Source organism: Stegastes partitus, unplaced genomic scaffold (genome assembly GCF_000690725.1).
Source record: "Stegastes partitus isolate 25-593 unplaced genomic scaffold, Stegastes_partitus-1.0.2 Scaffold1499, whole genome shotgun sequence".
In the NCBI taxonomy this organism is placed as follows: domain Eukaryota; kingdom Metazoa; phylum Chordata; class Actinopteri; family Pomacentridae; genus Stegastes; species Stegastes partitus.
Genome location: NW_007579230.1, coordinates 77,206 through 97,590, shown reverse-complemented (window position 1 = coordinate 97,590; position 20,385 = coordinate 77,206). Strand labels below are relative to the sequence as shown.

General features: G+C 40.2%; 1 protein-coding gene across 1 annotated transcript in view; it reads left to right on the top strand.

Annotated features, from left to right (window-relative positions):
- The window catches only part of gpr158a (G protein-coupled receptor 158a), an 86,199-nt gene that overhangs the window by 50,732 nt on the left and 15,082 nt on the right, over positions 1–20,385 (top strand). Inside the window, exon 5 of the mRNA XM_008300104.1 lies at positions 2,437–2,505. Coding sequence (XP_008298326.1) covers positions 2,437–2,505 — 69 coding nt within the window. The remainder of the gene's footprint in view (positions 1–2,436; positions 2,506–20,385) is intronic.

Below are 20,385 nucleotides of genomic sequence, written 5' to 3'. Positions count from 1 at the left end.
GTTGAAATGAAAGTTGGTCATCGTAGTAATTCAATTACTGAGTTCACTTTCAACCCAAGAAAACTTTTTAACTGAAATTGTAAAATCCTCCGAGCCACAAGCTATTTCTGTCAATTATTAATTAATCCTAATTAACGTCTTTGTGTTGCGCATTAGACATCCGAGGATTAGCCTGAATATTCTCCACATTCCTGACAGAGGAACATCTCACTGTGCTATCTGGCACACCTGAACTCTGTGCCATTATAACACCCGGAGTCGAACAAAAGATCAGCCCCATTAATAAAGCAGATGGACGTCTGAGATACTCCGGAGTCTTTGTCATAATTTAAAGACCACTTATGTAATCCCCATTAATCTTCCCAAACTAAGTTTAAGACTTTAGTTTCAAAGCTCCTTCACAGACTTTCTGAGGAATTTTCATGAAGGAGTTTATTTGGGTTGCAGGTTTATGTTGCTAGTTTTATTTTAAACGAGATAAACATCACTCAGCCGGTGCACAGAGAGAGAAGGGGAAGGCTTCTGTTTCCTTTTGTATGTATTTTTAAATGGGTGGCACAGCTGCCTCTTGCTCTTTGAAAGCCCCCTCAAGCATGTTGTCAATTAGAGGACGATATGTTGCTAAATATCTTACACAAGAGGTGCACAGAAAGCGCCTGAAATGGTGGACCCTTCTATAAAAAGTCCTCGAGGGAGGAGCTTTCGCTATACTTGGTTCTCTTTCAGCGAACAAAGAGGAAAGCTCCTTTCCTCTTTGTAAATCTGCCTGGGATATTATAATATCCTGCTGTTTTTAGGCTTGTTTAAACCTCCTGCAATGTGAAGGGCGTCTGAAGGCTGCGAGACTCTACGGTACATACATTTAGCAGAGAAGAGAAAACACGGGTTTAATCGTAATGTAGACATTTGTGATGAAGCACGTCTGCAAACCAGGAGCATATATGAGCTTTTAATTATTTTATCGAATATTTTATTGTAATTTCTTGCAATAGTCAGTTAATTTATAAGGTGTCATTTAGTTTTTCTGCATAATTATTGAAAGTAAAGCTCTCCAGCTCAGTCGTCAAACAAAGCACTTCGCTTCCAAAATCTGCATGTTCAGTGTGAATTACAACTAAATATAAAAAGCTAGCATTAGCAGCATTTTAAATCATTTTAATCTCATTATTTTATGCTGAAATGGCTCATATGATTTCTGAAAATGGAACTAAAAGCCACTGAGGAATATAAAGCCGACAAGTTAGCTGCTGATTTTGAATTATCTGTCATGTTGGTTATTAAGCTGTGTAATATAAAAACTCCAGTCAGTTAGTTTAGAGTCGACTCCGAGGGAACGTTCAGTAAATTGTTAAATAAGTCAACGTTAGGTTGGGAAAGTACAAATTTATGAAAACATGATGAGTCTGTTCCTCCCGTCACCAAAAATAATGGATTCATCCTTGAAAGCTGTTGATGCTCTTGTCTGCATGAAAGCAACATTTTTAACTGATCAAGCAATCAGGATTTGATCAGATGAGAGCATATCAACGAGTCAACCCAGAGAGTACATTCCTAATCTTTAAATTAATGACATATTACAAGGGATTTTAATGTAATTTGGGAATTCTCGTAAATTGGACTTGCTTGAGTTCCTTGAAGATGTTCCACCTCTCATCCAAGAGGCTTCATCAGTTCTGACTGACTAGTTGGGAGTTCCAGATACTTATATCCTTAAGGAGCCATTAACACCTGAGTTTCGGTTTCGAATTCTTAGGACTGAATTGGTGAACAAGTGAGAGATGATGCCTCAGACCTCCACCTCTGTTGAGGGATGGTCTTTCCAGTTAGATGGCTTCTTTCACCCCTCTCTTAAACCATCTGTCCTCCCTGGCCAAAATCTGTACGTTGTTGTCTTCGAATGAGCGTCCTTTGTCCTCTCTTCTGTGCTGAGCCATGCACTTGTGGATATAGGATTTAGGATATAAGTATCTGGAACTCCCAACTTGTCAGTCAGAAGCCCCTTGGATGAGAAGTGAAACGTCTTCAAGGAACTCAAGCAAGTCCAGTTGCTACGATTAATCCACCAGAAAAACCATGACCTGGATGACTGAGAATCTTCACAGACACGTAATTGGGGAGCAGAGACTCATCACCCGACTCTTGCTTTCACCTTCTCATCAGCAATCATGGGAAGCTGTTTAATGAATGCATAGCATTTAGCTTCTAGAGATGCAAATGTGTTCCCAGGAGTTTGTGGAAACTAAACCAGAGCTTAAAGAAGAGTGAATATTAGATTTCAAGTCAAGAAAAGGGCAACTCCAAAAAAAGAAATGCTCATGTTGTTTTAAAGTCACTGTTGTGTTTTAGCTTGTTTTAGTTGCCAAAAAATATGCATATTCAAATATATGATGTATAAATGAGAAGTTTCATAACCGCAGTTTCTTTCTGTTTTGGCAGAGCATCAGAGCATCAGGCCTCGTCCTGCTGGAGGCCATCCTGTGTGGAGCTCTGCTTCTCTACTTTCCGGTAAGCCTGAGATACTTGCTAGTTTGTTTGTGTGTGTGTGTGTTGGTGTGTGTTTGTGTGTGTTGGTGTGTGCGCGCAGGCTTGCATCCTTTCATGCGCTCATTTCTTGACGTGTGTTTGCTGATAATCTACATGCTCCTTTGAGCTGAAAACAACAATGTTCTCCTTGACTGAAGGTTGGCATTCAGTTTGACCTTCAGTTCACACCGTCGCTCATTCATCTAAAACAGAATCAGAGATCAGAACAAAGTTTCATATCTGCAGCAGCAGCAGCGCAGAGCAGGATTGTTTGCCTTGTCAGACAGTGCAAACCTCAGTCCATAAATCATACTGTTCAGGTGTTTTTTTTGTTTTTTTGGGGGTTTTTGACGGCTGAATGGAGCTGCGATAAGCAGAGTTTTCGCAGCCAAAAGTGTGTGTGTGATAAAACGGGACTGGCAGGGACAAACATCCCAGGGCTTGTTGGTGACCCCCTGCTAACTGTACACAGAGCCGGCCAATGAACCCAGCAGCCTCCCTACACTACCATCTGTTGACCAGCCACTCACGCTGCCGTACAGACGGCCTCCATTCAGACCTGCACCCACAATACAGCCTGTTAAAGTTTACTTGACCTCAACCGTTGAAGACTTTATATTCTTAATGAACGTCTTTGCCCAACGTTTCCATCAAGCTGCTCAGTGATGGCCTCTTTAATTCAAGATGTATATGCATTTTTAAAGCTTGTGATTTAATTTGTGAGCTTTGGCTATGTCAGCAACGCTCAGCCATTAACTATTGAACACCTAAGTTCCTTTTGATGGCTGCTGGTGGATCGATTAATTAATGAATGTTATAATTTCGTATTTTCTGCAGCTCACACATTAGATTTTGTATGATAATTAACCAAAATAATGCAAAAAAATCTACAACAAACAACTAAATACATCGGTTTAGTCTTTGGAAAATGATAATGATGTGTTTTATTAAACTATCTGATGTTTAACTGACACAAATTATCAATTAATTGAATAAATAATTATAATTAATTGACTATAAAAATGATGGTTACAGTACTGTTTACCCCTCTTGGAAGTTTTCCCTTTTAATTGCTTTGTAATACTGAATCATGGGCAATTTAATTTGCATTTTTTGGACAAGAATGTACAAATTAAGACTCTTTCATGTCAAAGTGAAAACAGATTTCTACAAAGTAAAGCCAATTAATATAAAATACAAATAAGTGATTGTATAAATATTCACCCCCCTTTAAGGCGACTCACCTAATTCAACAAAAGTGAAGCCAACTGGTGCCAGAAGTCACACAATAAATAAAATTGAGATCATCTGAGTGCAGTGAATGTGTCTCAGGTGATTGCAGCATAAAGACAAGTGTATCTGGAAGGTCCAGTCACTGGTACATCACTACACCATGAAGACAAAGAACACTCCAAGCAACTCAATGAAAAGGTTATTTAAAAGTCAGTGGATTGATACAAGAAAATTTCCAAATCATTGAATGTCCCTTGGAGGACATTTAAATCCATCATTAAGAAGTTGCAGAAATGTGGCACATGGGTGAATCTGTCTAGAGCAGCCCGTCTTTAAAAACTGTGACTGTGCAAGAAAGAGACCAGTGAGGGAGGCCACCAAGACACCTGTGACTCCTCTGAAAGAGTTACGCTTCAGCAGCCTCGATTGGAGAAACTGTGCCCACAAACCATTGTTTGTTCTTCACCAGTCAAAGCTTTATGAGAGAGTCACAAAGAGAAATGCACTGTTGAAAAAAGCTCAACTAGAGTTTGCCAGAATTTGTAAGACTTCATTGAAGTCAGCTGGAAGAAGGTTCTTTGATATGATAAGACCAAAACAAACTGGACACTGTGTTTGGTGGAGGAGTAAAGTAGAAATCAGTTCTGGGATCCTGGCCTGCACTGATGCTCTGCTCAGATCATCTGATACTGTGAGGGGTTTACAGATCCAGTCTGAAAACCCTCAAACTGTTTGCAGACTCACCGGAGCCGCCCCGATTATATCAAAATGTTTTCGAGTTAAAATTAGGATGATTATCACGCTAAGACACCAAATGTCTACTGATTTCTTTAATCTTGATGCAAGACTGAGGCTCTTTCTTCATGTTATGTACCGAAACACTGCATGACTACAAAGTACAATAGTGTTCTGTCGTCAGTGATGATCAATCCGTGTTGATCAGTGACAGTTTCTACCAACTTCTGCAGTACCTCGTTATTTTTTGCAGATGATTACACTCTGTCCAACACCCACATACCATTGATTTACATGAAACCGCCATTATGTCTTTCTCATGGGTGCTCGGGGCATCAGCTAATTGCAATTTAGTCGCAATCATGCGGAGCTATATGCTTAGCCAAGCAATACAAGGTAAAAGTAATTAAAGCCAACTGATTTAGAGGCGGCTAATCAATGCAATTTGCTGCGACAAGGTCCTGGAAAGTAATAATGTTTGAAATTTGCAGAGTGAAAGCAAGCCTCCGAGTCAGGTTATTGGTTAGTGAATGAATGAGCAGCAGATGATATTCCTGTATCCAGCTGGTGTAGAGATGGCAGAGGATGCTAAAAATAGATAGCTTAGAGAGAAAAAAAAAAAAGGTTGTACAAGGGAACTTGACTTTGTAGCTTACTCTATTGATCCTAACTTCTTTAAAGATTGCAGTTTAAATGCCACAAAATATTCTTGGGAAATAACTGTAGTGAAATTCACTTTGATCCGTTCTGCTGAGCTGAAATGGTCACTGTGAACGCTCCCGAGCTCGTTTTGATAATGTAATATCTTGGGAAAATAGCATCTTTCTGCAAGGCGCCATGCAGCACGCTAGATTGATCTCCACCCTGATGCATTTCCATGTCTCCCCTGCGAATCCCACATGAGCCGTGGCTGCGAGGGTGAGACGCATCACTCCCAATCTAAATATAGATTCAGAAATATTCTGCCGCTGCTGCTTCTATTTTAAATAATTCCACTGTTATTAAGCAGCAGGAGATACATCTCATCCCGCTCCCGTGGCATTCTGCTTTGTGGAGTAATGCAATTTTTCTCTCCACCCTTTTCACTACCGAGTGTGTCACATGCAATAACTTCGCTCCCCCCCCAGCTTTGAAATGAAAGGGGAGGAACACCGAGTGCAGAAGGAGAGAGGCGAAATTATGGCAGTGCCAAAGCCGACTATTTCCGTCTGGCTGTGGAGATGGGGGGGGAGGAGGAGAGCGGACACGCATTGTGACTCACAATGTGATCCCTGGATGAGCTTGCCAGGCCCATGTTTGTCTCTTTGCGGCTTCTTATTGACGCTGCTGGTGAGGCTTAGATTGGAGTAAAGTGACAGAGTTTGGATTACTATTGCTGCTTGTTTTTTCAGATGCCACCGGCTCCTCCAGGAATACACTCAGACAAGCGTCTGGACTTGTCAAAAGACACTGGATAGGTGATAGGCGCTTCACAACAATGAGAACATGCAAAAAGCTGATTAATTAAACAGGATTGTGCTAATTTGTTGTCCAAACTGCAGTTTACATGCCGCGCAGCAGCTTCCAGAAGAGATTAAACCTCTTGGGGAACAATGAAGGAATCAGTTAACCTTGCTTTACGGCTTAACGTTGCTTTTATTCTGTGTCACGTGGTTCTCTTGTGATTTTCTTTACTTGTCCTAATTGTTCCTACCCTCCTCAAGTCTTATTATATATGCAAGCAAACTAAATAAGGCTGGAAACTGTAAAAGACTTCCTCAATGCACTGCAGTCATTCAGCCAGTGTTTGCAAATATACAATACTCAGATACCCTAAGTCTACCTATTTCATTCTCAAACCATGACCGCATTTTTTAGAGATAACTAGAAGGCTGTCATGTTAAAAGAAAAAATAATACTGTGCTGCAGATGCTTCTATACACTGCATATTATGTAAATCATGATCTACAGCTTCCACTTGGCCAAACATAAGGTTTCTCCTACAGAAGTCTCATCCATACAGTTCCCTGTTAACCACCACTCGCTTTAAGGAAACCAGCTTTGTCATTTACATGATGTTTCAAGAAAAAAACAAGCGACCGCAGAGAGCCGGTGACATCCAGGTTAATGCATGTAAACACACCATACGAGACTCGTCCTCGGCTCTCTGCCTCCCAGCCCATCTGTGTGTGCACCAGTGCAGGCCGCCCCAGAGACAGCTCCAGTCGTCGTTCTCTTCCTGCATGCCCTCCCTTGTGTAACGTGTCACGCCTCCCGCTCCGCTGATTATGCATTCATAAATGTTAACGCGTATGTAAAAGTGCTAATGTGCAAATGAGTATTTTTAATTTCGGTGACACCTTTTGTGCTCGGGATTCGTGGCTGTGGGTTTTTTTCTCTTTTTTCTTTTTTGCAGAGATGACTTGTTAATTAGATTAAATGATCAGTTGGTACATTTCTTACTTTCATCTACTCCTGTACTTAATTTTGATTTCTCTGGTCTAAGTGAGACTTCATGTTAGAATAACTGGAAGAATACCTTACATGCTACTGCAATGCGTTCTGGTCTGCTGAGGCTACTGGCAGGTTTAGGTTTGAACAGTGTATTTATAGGAGTAAAAACTACAAACTAAAACTGCAGGCTTGTTAGAGCCTTTATAAATGAACATCCAAAACTGCTGCAAATGACATGACGATAGAAGACTGATGTATGTCACCATTAGCTCAGTTAAACTAAAACTACTTATGGTTGAAAGTAACCAATCCAAGTGCCAGTAGGACACCCTGACCTCCTTGCTGAGAAGTTTTGAGTGCTGTAACAGTATTTTATAGCTGTTTTTATGCCGATTTTTAAGTTGCATTACAAAAAAACTGAGCAGAAACACCAGAAACTCTAAAAAAAATATTGCAAAAAAGTTCGCTAATTGGTAACATACAGTACAGGAGGCGAGGTTTGCATGACTTTCATTGACGCTTCTGCTAAGGAGATGAAAAGTTATGGCCGAAGACGACATCAGATCTGTGCAATCGGATGAGGGGACAAACAAACAAACAAACTGTGCCACATTGTTTTTGTTTGTTTGAGGTTTGACTGGCACTCTTTTAATTGCATCATGTCACTGAGCCTTCTTCTTCTGCAATGATTTAATAGCACCTGACTGGAGAATTAGTGCAACCAACTGTTTATCTCAGCATTCCCAGCTCCTAATATTCACATAATGGCAGTGAAAGGACACTCACATTAAATCATGTTTTCTTTTGCACTGGCACTGTGGTAAAAAAATATAGTTTGGACTGAAACCTAACCTCAGCTCACCCACAGTAAGTCCTCTGACAAAACAAAAAAAGACACCAGCTCATTTGTTAGCACCTCTTTAAACAAACCCATATGAGTGTTTTCTAATTTGCTGCTCCTATCAGGTTGTAGTTTGCTGCGACAGATGCTGTACAAGTAAGGTTAGAGAGAAAATGTGGTTATGAAACTAATGTCAGCTGCTGGTAGGAAGGTGGTTGTTGAAGCGCACTCTCAAAGTGTCAAGGTCAGAAGCTTTTCACAACCCAGTCATCCACCCTTACCTTGTTGCTGACAGATACACCGCTTTCAGCCGCACATACTCCACACAGGTCATTTGTACTTCAACACAGAGGTCGTAGACCGTCTGCCGAGGCCCGTTGTTTCTCTGATGAGGACCGTCTGTATGTAATATTACTGATCAGGTTAATTCAGAGCTGCCTAAGTATCACTTCACCTCCCATGAGTTGGGGACAGAGTAGAGGACTACAAGGAAAGTGGTTGTCCAAACTTGGATCTTATTGGTGCCATTTAAGGATCAGACTGGCCAATTCTTGGGGTCGATATTTGACATTTTTCCAATTATTGGTGTCATTACTCAATGTCCTCCCCACACCACGATCTGATTGAGTGCACATCACGAGTAATAGCCCATCAACAATGAAAGCTAATAAGAAGTAGACTGGAGCGGCTTTGGTGTGCAAAACTGTGTTTCGAAGCTAAAGCTGTTGATGTTGTAATAAAAATCACAATCTGACACAACAAGAACGGTTTCCGCTTAAAATGATAGAATAATTTACTTGTCAGTGACATGCTAGGCTAACGCTATCACCAAGAGGCTGGCTGTCGGGTTGGTGGCTAACGCTATCTGAAGTACCTGTAAACAACTTTTTAAAGAAATATACTTTGAAAATTGGCTCTAATTGACGGACAAGTTTTTTTTTAACAGAGACGTAGCCTGCAAAAGCTGAACAAGAAGCGCTACTTTCACACTGGCTAACGCTATGCTAACGGATAAGGGCTTGGTTATGCTAATGGCTAAATTTTGAGATAGTCACAGATTACCCAGAAAATTAAAACAAATAATACTTTAAGATATTGGCCTTCATGGGAAATCAAAGTGAAAGAAAAGCGAAATATTAAGAAAACTAAAAAACAATAAAAAAAACAAAAAAAAACAAACAGCTGAAGCAGAAAAAGACTAAAGAAATTAGAGCATTGTGATGTGATCAGTTCTTCTGCTATTGTATATATTCATCTATAGTAATTAATGATATCACTGAACAACTTCAATAATATTGAAGTAACCTATTTATGAATGACAGAATTCCTGCGATCACATTCTGTTAATGCACAACTTTTATGTACGTATTGAGTGATAGTAACCCTTGTTAATGAAGAAGCCTACGTTCCCTGGTATGACATGCTTTATATTGGTTCCACATATTGTTTCTAGGTCTCTGTGATAGCCAATAATTAGTTTCTGCTCCAGAAAAAAAACATATTTATTGATTCCAAGTGCTGTTACTCTAGCCTTCTTTCCCTCTCTAACCACCTGTCCAATCTCTACGTTTACTTGGTGGCACACTGGGCCAAGGTGCCACCTCGGCCTAACTTGGGGGCTTTGCCCGGCATGGCAGGCAGGCAGAACTTCACAGCACATCAGGGGGCTAATGAGAAACAGTATGACCAGGGGGATAATGTATCCTGACCTGACAGGCCATGAAACGCAGTCTGCCAGCCTTTTCTCTGCCTTGCTCTGCTCTGCCTTCCATCCAAGCTGCTCTGACACGTTCAATCCGACTTAAGTGGATCTGCAGAGTTGCTGTGTGCATTTGCAGCCTTCCCTTCATACTCTACTTCCCTTTCTCCCTTTGCAAAAATCCTGAGCAGTCTCCCAAAACATATAGTCAGTGAACTGAGGTCGCGCTGCTGCAGCTGGAGTGTTCCCTTTACTTACTTGAGAGATTGCAAGAAGAAAGATGGTAATGCCACATGTAGGCAGACTATTCCCTCCGACACGTCTCTCTGTGCCCCGGCAAGATGGGAATATCTCTCAAGATCTAACTGGTGATGAGGAGGGAAGGGAATTGTGGGAGGCGGGTGCGAGTCGGCTCCAGTCTTGGCTGTGCAGAGGCCGAACTGGATGTAATTTACACTCAGCCCACCTCAGGGAGCAGCGGGAGGAGAAGAAACCATTACCTCCCTCCAGAAAGCTGCCCTTCCCATGTGGCTATGAGTGTCAGCTTTCATATAAAAATGGATCCATTGCTATTACAACACCCCACCTCTCCTCTGCTCCCACCTCCCACCGGTGCTCCCTCCCTCCCACTCGCTCACGCCGAAGGTGTTTTGTAGATTAGAAAAGCGAAAAAGATGGAGAATGAGCAGGAGATGATGACCAGAAAAGAAAAAAAAAAGAAAAAATTGGGACACGGGTGGACCGGATGGCTGTCACTATTTCATGTCAAAACATTAAAAGTAGCATGAGAGCTTTGTTGTGACAGAATGATTCCCGAGGCTGCACCATCCCATTCTCCACTCAGATGGAGACAGACACACTAAATGGCTGAAAGTCATTTTTCTCCCTTTTAGCTGGTAGCAGTTTCCAAAGAAACTGTGATAACAAAAGGCTGAAACTCAGCACTGTCTGTTCTTTTGACTGGTACTGGCTAACATTTTCAGCTCTGTTTTTTTTCTGTTTTTGAATCTAAAAAGTACTGTGTTTATACAGCATCACTGGCAGATGACTAATATATGATGTTTTATTTTGGCATTTTCATTTCAGTAAGTGCTCCATTAGTGTGAAGCTGCTCTTCTACCAATCATTGCTGCCAACCCTGAAAATAATTCACCAAAGTGTAATTCTCAATCTCTGCGAGGCACGGTTTAACTCCTTAAGCTCTAGGCTACTTTTTAAAGGAGACGTTTTTAAATCCACCAAATCAAATCTGTGAAATTACAGCGTAAATAACAGCATTGTAACAACAAGTTGGTGACCCTGATGTTATTAGGCCTGTTCTAAAAATCCTTTCTACTATGTTGACCTTCAGGATTCAATGACTTAAAGGCAATAAACCCATTTGGACCACACATTCAGCAGCTTTCTCAGGTTCTAACAGAACTATTATCCCTCGTAGCAAAAACATGTAAACATATGGAGTTTCTGAGAGGACTGACAGTCTTCTATCATCATGTTCTGACAGGACATCAGGTGTGATTTGGCAGAAGCTCTTCAGATTGAATGCATGTGAAGCTCTCATGGAAGGATTTTTTCTTTTTTTAAATTAATTTGAACATTAACATGGAGCACTTTTATACCACCTAGAGTAATTAGTTAGTTCCATTTCCTAATTAACAACCACTATTAGACTCTCAATCGCAGTCGGAGGGAAACTCATTTGGAAAGTAAACTGATAGCAAAGAAGACAGGGTTTAGACTTAAAGCTGCTCTAATCAATATCATTAAGCTGGCCGTGGATTTAAGGTGAGAAAGGCTGCTTGTATCTACCTCCAGCAGATATATACATATATATATATATATATTATCCAACATGTACATTTCCACCAACAAAAATAGAGCTAAAAGAGTAAATACAGAGAATAAATACAGAACTTGCTTTGATCAGGTGGGCAGAACACAACTCACTGGAAGTATAAATAAGTAATCATTATCCAACATGTTAAATATATCAACTCTATAAGGTCACATTATGTCAATGTCGAGTTTGCAGCTCGTTCTGTTGCCCCAGGTGGACAAAAGAATCAATTAATGGCGATTAATGCGTAACGCTCGAGGAGCAAGTACGGAAAAATAATTCAGATTGAAAGGCTTCTAGTGTCAGGCGCACACTCTGGAGTTCTTCAGACTGTAGATCAGTGTGAATATGGAGCTATCATGCACTCTGGCAGCTATTAATACTCAACATAAGAATGGGGTTTTTTTACAGGTATTTTCAAGTTTTATGGTTTAGAGGACAAGATTTCTCTCACTGATCACTACTACGGTTAAAGGAGCAGCATGCAGGATTTAGCAGGAATGGAAGATAGCATTCAGAACTGTGTTCATTAGTGTATAACCACCTGTAACTACAAATTGTTGGTTTTTCATTGCCTTTAAATGAACGCTTCATATCTACATAAAGCCATTTTCTACCGAGGATCTTGCATGAAACTTTGAGCATGTTCCAACCACAGGAACCATCTTGATAGAACCTCTTTCATGGCTGTTTTTGGGGAAGATAAAAGTACCTGTTGTTGGGTATCTACTTCTAAGCGACCCTGATTGGTTAAACTTGGAGAGGACAACAACTACATCAAGCAGCATTTTTCTGCCCTCTTGATGTCTTCATCAAGTCTCCTCTCTAACGTCGCCATCACCAACATAAAATTCGCCATATAGGCTAACATTACAAACGTCCATTGTTCTATTTTGCATGTGGTCAAAGAGCTGAAGTTAACAACAATTAACTACAATTTGTCGTTGTTTTGGGACACTCAGAGTTGACATTGTGATAAAAGCTGTTGGACATCACCATGAATACAGAAAGACTAACAGGGCTAATAATGAGGCTGTTCTCATAAATGATGATGCCACCTCATGCTTGCCTTTTGTTACCATTTGGGATTTTTTGGTTAACTTTTGCGAACTCCCTATGATTTGGACTTATCTAGACGAATTTCAAATTAAAATTGCCTTTTGTTTTTTTGAATACAAGCCTCTTGTGTTTGCATTTGGGTCCTTTACTTACTGGAACCTCAGGGCTAGATGCAACGAAATCCTACCCATTGCTCCTTTGAGCTCGAGATGCTGAAAGCTTCAGCATGTAACCAGCCATCCGTTTTTTTGGGGGGATGTGAGAAGATGATGGGAAAATGTACCTGATACAAGAAAACAGACCACAGTTTGGTATTTTTATGCTCTGCTGAGAGTCATGTATTTATTTCATGGCATTCATAGACTGGTCTGACATCCAATGTGATCAATACCTCCTGGGACTCTCACCTTCACGGGAAAGGGGATCAATTCCCGAAGCTTTCCCCCCCTTTGCAATGAACACCCAGCACGTGCACATTTGCATTTTTATTGTCTACACATTACAACTTAATTACACACTGCTGCCTCTTGGTGCTTCTCTGCTAACTGCATTATTCTAATAAAAGAATCCACCCACTTCCTTCTTTTAAGTGTTATTTGTTGAATATCTCCTTTTTGCCCTACAGCGAGAACTAATTAACTAAAGCGTCCTAGCACAAAATGATTTGTGATATGCTCTGTTGTGCATCCAGTTGGGTGTCATCATATTTTCGTTGTGGGTGTATTACCATCCTCACATGAAGCCTGGGGACTGAAAAGTACCAGAGTTTGTGTTTTGATGACATTAAAGTTAGGTGCTATCGCTGGCTCCATTTACATTTAAAGGGAAAACCTGACTACTCCAGTCGGGGTGTCAGTATGCTTCAAAACTACAAGGTTGCACAAAGTCGCTTCCACCAAAGGCAAAACAGAGATACAATAAATTATGCAAATCAGGTGAAAACTGACAGAAGTAGCTGTGAAGAGTGAAACAAAGAACATAGCCTCACATCTTCAGGAAAAGACATGTGCTTCATGTTAACGAAATTACCCAACACTGATCTTTATTGAAACTTAACCAAACAGCGAATGAAAAAAAAGCTTAAGAGCCAAAACAAAACAAAACTAGGTGAGAAAATAGTCGTCCAACATTGGGCATAAACCTTGGTCTCCTTGGTGAAAGTCCTGTGAATTGCTCCACCATCACCACCTCTCTAACATCTTTATGCGTTTTTTTTAACCCTCTATATATCACTCAGTGTCGAATCCTGACACGAGTGGCATCGACACCAAAGGACACCTTGTGACGAGCCACCGGCTTTGACAAAACAGCAGTTTTTGACGCCCACTGAATGAGATTGGGTTGCATTTGTGGCCACATTGCGGTATTTTTGGAACGTTGCCACCAACCAATTAATTCATGTGAAACATTACGGCAGGACTGTTTCATCTCACCTGTGTACTTAAAAAGGGGGACAAGTCATGACAGCATTGCTCTATATTGCTATTACCTTTAAAGTGTTGAATTTGGCAGAATATCACCTGTCTTGAACTCAGTATAAACCCTTAACGACAGTAATTTGTGCCACAGAATTGAGTGTCATATGTTAGCTGGTTAGCATATAATAATGTGCAGTTTCCTCTTTTTTTTAAATGAAACGTTGTCTTGTTGGTCTTTTAATTTCAGTTGCTGGTTAAGCAGTAATTACTTTCTGTCTTTCTATGTGTGGAATTAGTAAAACATCCTTCCCTTCAACCACAAGTCTTTTGCCCATCTCATTTTTATTCACTGTTGGCTCATTTTTCACTCCATTCTAAAATCCTGCACCTCTGTGGAAACAGCACAAACATGACTAACAGTGTCTGACAATCATAATGCCATAAATAATGACAAAAGGAAAAAATAGAAAACCAGAAAAGTATAATTTTTGGAATTATTTATTTTACAATTTTAAAAAAAGGATAGATATTTGACTACTTAATTTATGTAAACACAGCCTGCAGTTCATCCCAGTTCAGCCAAAAGGTTCAAAATGTTTTGTCATATGATTGTTGTTCATAGTGGAGTCATTAATATCTTCTCAGTTGTGCAGAGAAGCAGAAAATTCTTGCTGAATCTCATGACTGCAAACACTTAATTTTTGTCAGACCTTTCATTGAAATATGTAGAGTAAAATTAAAGCTAAATGAAATAGATTTGGTTACGTTTTCCAGTGGAACAGTACGTCACTGATGGGTAGTAGACGGACTTCTCATCAAGATGAAAATTTGTTGTGATTTTACAGTTTCTGATAAGAAACACAATTTGGACGATTTCTTACAAAGATAATCTGCCTTTTAAGCCTGTCTGTAGATTTTGGGATTCAGAGGGTTAACTTAAAGTCCTTAGTTATATCTTGAAGTTGTAGAGAAATCGGTAAAGTTGCACCAAAACAAACTTCTGGATTCACACTTGCGCTCAGCTACTGCACCTGCACTGTCCACCGTCTGAACACAACACAACTTGAGCGAATGCAGAGGTAGCCAGCATCACATTAGCTCCCTGGAAAGCTGCTGCTCGCACCACAGCTGGCTGGCTTGCGTCACCGTCGTATCAACAGGGACACTTTCTAGTGGGTAACCAACCCACTGCATCTCTGTGTGAAGCCAGCTGGTGGGTGCTGAAATGAGAGATGATTAGGAACGAAAGATAACCGCAAATTAAGTGACTGAGTGTTGATTGAATGAGTAAGTGGGTGAGCGAGTGAATCTTGCCGTTGTTCGTCTCTGCTTTCAGACTGCCGCTCGGTACCTTGATCATTGTTAAAACATCCTAACAGGCAGATGTAAAGATAAATCAATGGCGGGTGCACGCTCATAATGTAAGTGACACCTTTTGTTATTCTCAGCCCTTCAGCATTTTCCTATTTTGTCATTGCTATTTAAATAAGCTGCTGGGTGACATGTGCTAAATGTCACACCATTAAAGCGACTCGGTGAGATTCAAATATATAATTTCTCACTCTCTCTCTGTCACACACACACATACGCCCTCTGTCTTCTTTACTCGAGGCTTTTCTTCTGTTTTTTTTAAAAGCAGTTTCATCTGTCAAATGTAGGAAAACTTAACATAATACCAGTTTAAAGAACTTTGATTGGGATAAAGAGAAATAACGGTTGCTGATACAACTGTATATATGTATGTTGGAGTCTCTGTTGTGTTGTATAGTGACAAGTGTTTCTCTTTTGTTCACTGCATTTTTATAAATAACAAGCAAGATTACAAAAGAGAAAAACACATCTCTGTATGATGCAAAGCAGCTCAGAAGCACTTCAAAGTTACCGTAGAGTTGAATCAACTCCTTTATAGAGCAAAACTGAGCATTATATCCTTCATTCATGGGCAATTTATTTTAGGGCTGTTATCAGAATGCATTAGTAGTATTACATGAGGACTCTGTTTAGTTATTTTTAGATACTCTCAATTATTAGAATAAATACATGCACATGCAATGGGATACATTTCAATATTTTATTTTGATGTTTGCTAGATAACATCCAATAATGCACTGACAAAAATCCTCCAGACTTTCAGGAATAGCTTGACGTTCTTGTGTGTCGATTGCCTTTTGTTTGTGCCAAAGGGCTGTATGGAAATTTAAATGACACTCTCGCCCCCTTATAGTAAATATACATCAGCTAATTAACAAAGTTTTGCAGAAAGTTTTCAGTAAAAGTAAGAAAATTTACCAACCAGTACTCATTAGCTCACTCATTAACATGCTATTTTGCACTATTTCTTCACCCAAACTAATTATGTGCACTCAAGAAAGGTTTCAGAAGCAAAATAAAACATTTATCAACTAATATAATAGCTAATAAATAGATATAACTAAGATTTAAAAGGTGCTAGGAAACAAAAAAAGGCAAGAAAGGCAACAATAAGTACAAAGTAGAACAAACACTGAACACACAAACTAGTTGACAAGAAAGAAACAGATGAACTGTCAAATGTCAGAAAGACTTTATATACAGAAAATATGCAGACCATCAAAAAAGGCAGGAAACACAAAAAGACGAGAAGTAGAGCCACAGGAGACACACAAGGAGAAACCGAAGATCACAGCATCAGTAACTTCATGTCAACCAGTTTTGTCATTTTTACACTTTTCTTTATTTTCAAACAAAGGTAGAAAGTGTGAATTATTGAGCTTTAGAGGTACTCGTAGTAGGATTTTCTTACTTTTTCCTTTGTTTTTCAGTCTTAATGCAAAACTTACTGCCTCCGGACTCCAGATACATCATCCCCTAAAATATCTACCTGCTTATCTTGGGGTATAAAAGGCGTCAGTGCTTGTGTTTTACAGTGCATTACTTATCGAGTAACTTTATTTTCTGCAAACATCTGACCTGAATTCTTTTTCCTTAGTGACAAGTAAGGAAGAGGTTTGTCCTGAGCAGAAGGTTGGTGATAAATAATTTCGTATTAATAAAAAAAAAAAAAACTGAGGGCCTTGAAGGTAGAATAAACCAGGGAGGACTGCTTCCGTCAGCCACTTAACCATCCAGCACTCCTCCAAATGTGCCATTGTGCACTTCTACAACTCCAGAAAGTTTAATCTGCGTGTGGTAGCGAAATATTACTCTTCTCCGGAGCATTTCTCCAGAACACTTTGCTCTGTTTCGTAGTTTCCGCGACTCTGTTTTGGAGGACGGAAGCAGGTTGTGTTAACGTCAGGTGTCTGGAGAGCCTGCGGATGAAGCTTCATCATCACGGCAGCTGGGCCGCTGTCCACCTGCCTGCCCTGAACCAAAAATAAAACCCTAGACGTCTTCTAAAACTGCCCCTTCTGCCACTTAGAAAATGTGTTGCATTTGAACAGAGAGTTTTAATAAAGCTGTGGCACTTTTTAAAGGCCCAAACACTGATGTGGCGTTGATAAAAACCTGCAAGAATCGACAATTTTTCAGTGTTGGGTGGAGAGACGGCTGCACTCAGCATTTCTTGAAGCCTTTACTACGCTGTAACTGAGACAAGGCAAGCAGGAGGAGTGAGGGTGGCGGCTCGAGATTAGCTGATAATTGTCTCCTTGATATTGATGTCCATTAGATAGGTATACGCACCCAGATCCTCTCAATCCCTTCGCTCTTGCAACACACTCGCATGCGCCGCACACTCACACACACACATATCCGTGAATAACACTCGATCCCTTTCCTTTCCCACAGCGCTGAATCCAGGATTCCCAGCACTTAGCATTGATTATTAATGGAAGGTTTCAAAAGAGACGGAGGGCAGAAACTGATCTTACTCTTTATGCACACTGGCGTTAAGAGAAACCCGTCTGAGGATCAGGGCCAGATGCTTCCCAGAAACCCCACTGATGCAGAGTGCAGTGCCAGAAGGAAGGGTTTGTGTACTGAATTTCTGAGATATGACCGTCATGGCACTGTTTGAGGGCAGTGACTCGGCTTATTTGAGGCCCTGAAATATGAGTATTGACGTCAGTCAGAGAATCTACGAGGACAGCGAGAGGATGAGGATATACCTTTGTTATATCACATGAACTGGAGAGACCGGAGAGTCCAGCGGGAGTGAATTGTCGGTTTTGTGTTTCAGTCAGCTACTATTTGAGCCTCATCATTTTCTGTAATAATATTCATGGATACAGAATAAAAGTTTGCTCGTAACTTAAGCTGCGCCAAAGCTGAGTATGTTTTGTTTACTTCTTGGGAATTGCACAAGAATGCATTTAAACAGAGGCGAAGTCGCAGCATGTTGGGTTGGTGACCTCAGTGAATTAGTATGTAGAGAAAATGGAGCAGAAACTAGATGAGAAAAATGTCTCTATGTGCACTACATGCCTCAAAAAACACGAAGATGGCCAAGATAGGTCCGGTTTTGACACTGAAGAAGCTGCGGCAGAGATGAGTCCCTTATGTGTTGGAATTTATATTTTTAAAATGGCATTTCCAAAAGCTCACAAAGCTTATTTTTTTCAAATGAATTCATGCATTTAAGTCTCATAAAAATTGTAGAAAATATGTGTTTTCCAAACTATCATTTCCAAATAACAGTGAGAATTATTTTGGTAGAAAACTCAACCTGCAAATATCCCAGTAATTGTATAGCACTGTTTTAGTAAAGTTGTATTCCTAATTTTGTCGTAATGTTGTCATGTTGTCGTGTAAATCAGTGACCAACAGTTCTATTCATCTTTTAAGGACATTACTTAAGATACTATGCAAGTCAAAAGTTTGGACACACCCATTTGTATAATAGTTTTTCTTTATTTTTTGCTATTTTCTGCTAGAAAATAACATATATGGCATTATGTAGTGGTTTGCTTTAGGTTTAGGTACCAAAACTACAGGGTCAGCTTCAGAAAAATATCAGAGTTTTAATAAAATATGACCCTTTAAAAACATACGATTTATTGCTGAAAAGGAGCAAAGCAATTAAGTAAATAAGAAAGCTATGTTGATTAGAAACATATTTGAGATGAATCGCAAACAGTTTGTGGCAGAAAGCATGTGAATACAGTTTGGTTGTATAAGATGATAATGTTGTGGAGTCAAGGCTGCCATAGTGTGCAAAACTGTCATCAATGCCAACGGCAGCTCCCCTAAAAAATGACACATATCATGCCTTCATATTTTATTGTTTAGTATAATTTTCCCTGTGTGTTGTTTCATAGTTTTCATAGTCTTAAGTTTGTTGTCCTACGATGTAGAAAATGGCACAAAAAGGAGTTGGTCTGTCCAAACTTTTACCTGAAAATATCGAAGTCACACATAATCCCGGAAGTTTAAAAGACCCCAAATCTGACTTCAGATTTCAGTGTCTGCAATCCAAGAAATGAATAAAATAAATATGCAAATTTTGTCATCAGATTGGTAGCAGTAAGTCAGTAAGTATTGTTTTGAGCTAAATGCTAACATCAGCATGCTAACCATACACAGTTCTTACACTGGTGTCCATCCAATAGCTTCACTCTGAACCAGAACTTTATGCTGGAGTTACCGATAAAGTCAGAGGATCGTCAAAGCCATCAGGATTAGTCCTTTTATCTGAGTCACATCCCAGAAAACTTCACAAGGAAAAACGATGCATGTCCAAACTTGAAATGATGTTTTGTGCGATACACAAACAAAAAAACATTCCCAGTGTGGTTTTGATCAGCTAAAATAACCTGTAGGTGAGATCACACCAATAAAAGAGAAGCTCAAACTGTTAAATGCGATCTAAAACAAAAAAGTTTTTTATGACGGCTCGTTCGGATCATTTGGAGCCGGGCCTCGAGGGACGAACGCTGCTGATAACACCTCGCGGTTTCTGCCTCGTCGCAAACAACACCAGCCTCAAACCGACGCATGATCGAGATCCAGCTGCTATTCGGTAGTTTATCTAAAAAGGAGTCATGAGCCGTGCTTTTCCCCGGTGAATTTTTAATCATCTTCCTGTGCCCTCTCGCCGTCCCCGTGGACCCAAATGTGCGTCAGCAAGTTGCTCAGCGCCTGCTATCTTTTTATCGACTCCTGCGTCTCTGCTCTTTATTTCGCTTAAAAAAACAAAAAAGAAGGAACTCATGCATTCTTATTTAAATATTTATCGTAACCCCACCGGTTGAGGTGAGCTTCCAGTGATGGTTTAAAGTACAGTTTTAGAGGCTTTTCCATCCCGACAAGAGTAAAAACCCGGGATGAAACACCCCATATGCATTTAAGATGAACAACTCAGCACTCCTCCGTTCCCTTTGCAGCGCTGAGTCAACTGGAGCATGCTCTGTTTGATTCAGAAGTTGTCGAGTTTCGGTCGGCCGGCGTCTCGAGGATGTGGGCCACCGTTCCTCCCGTGGGGTCCTCGGTGTCCCTCAACTGACTCAAACCTAGTGAGCAAAAATATCCACATGCCTGCGTCTTCGCCGCTGCCTGAGGGAACGTATTAATGCCTCGGCTAATCCGATTAACATTAACAATCCCACAGGGGAAATCGCTGCACATCTGCAACGGACAGATAATTATGTTGCCTCAGATGTTTGTTTCTGTCTCTTTTTTTTTTTTTTTT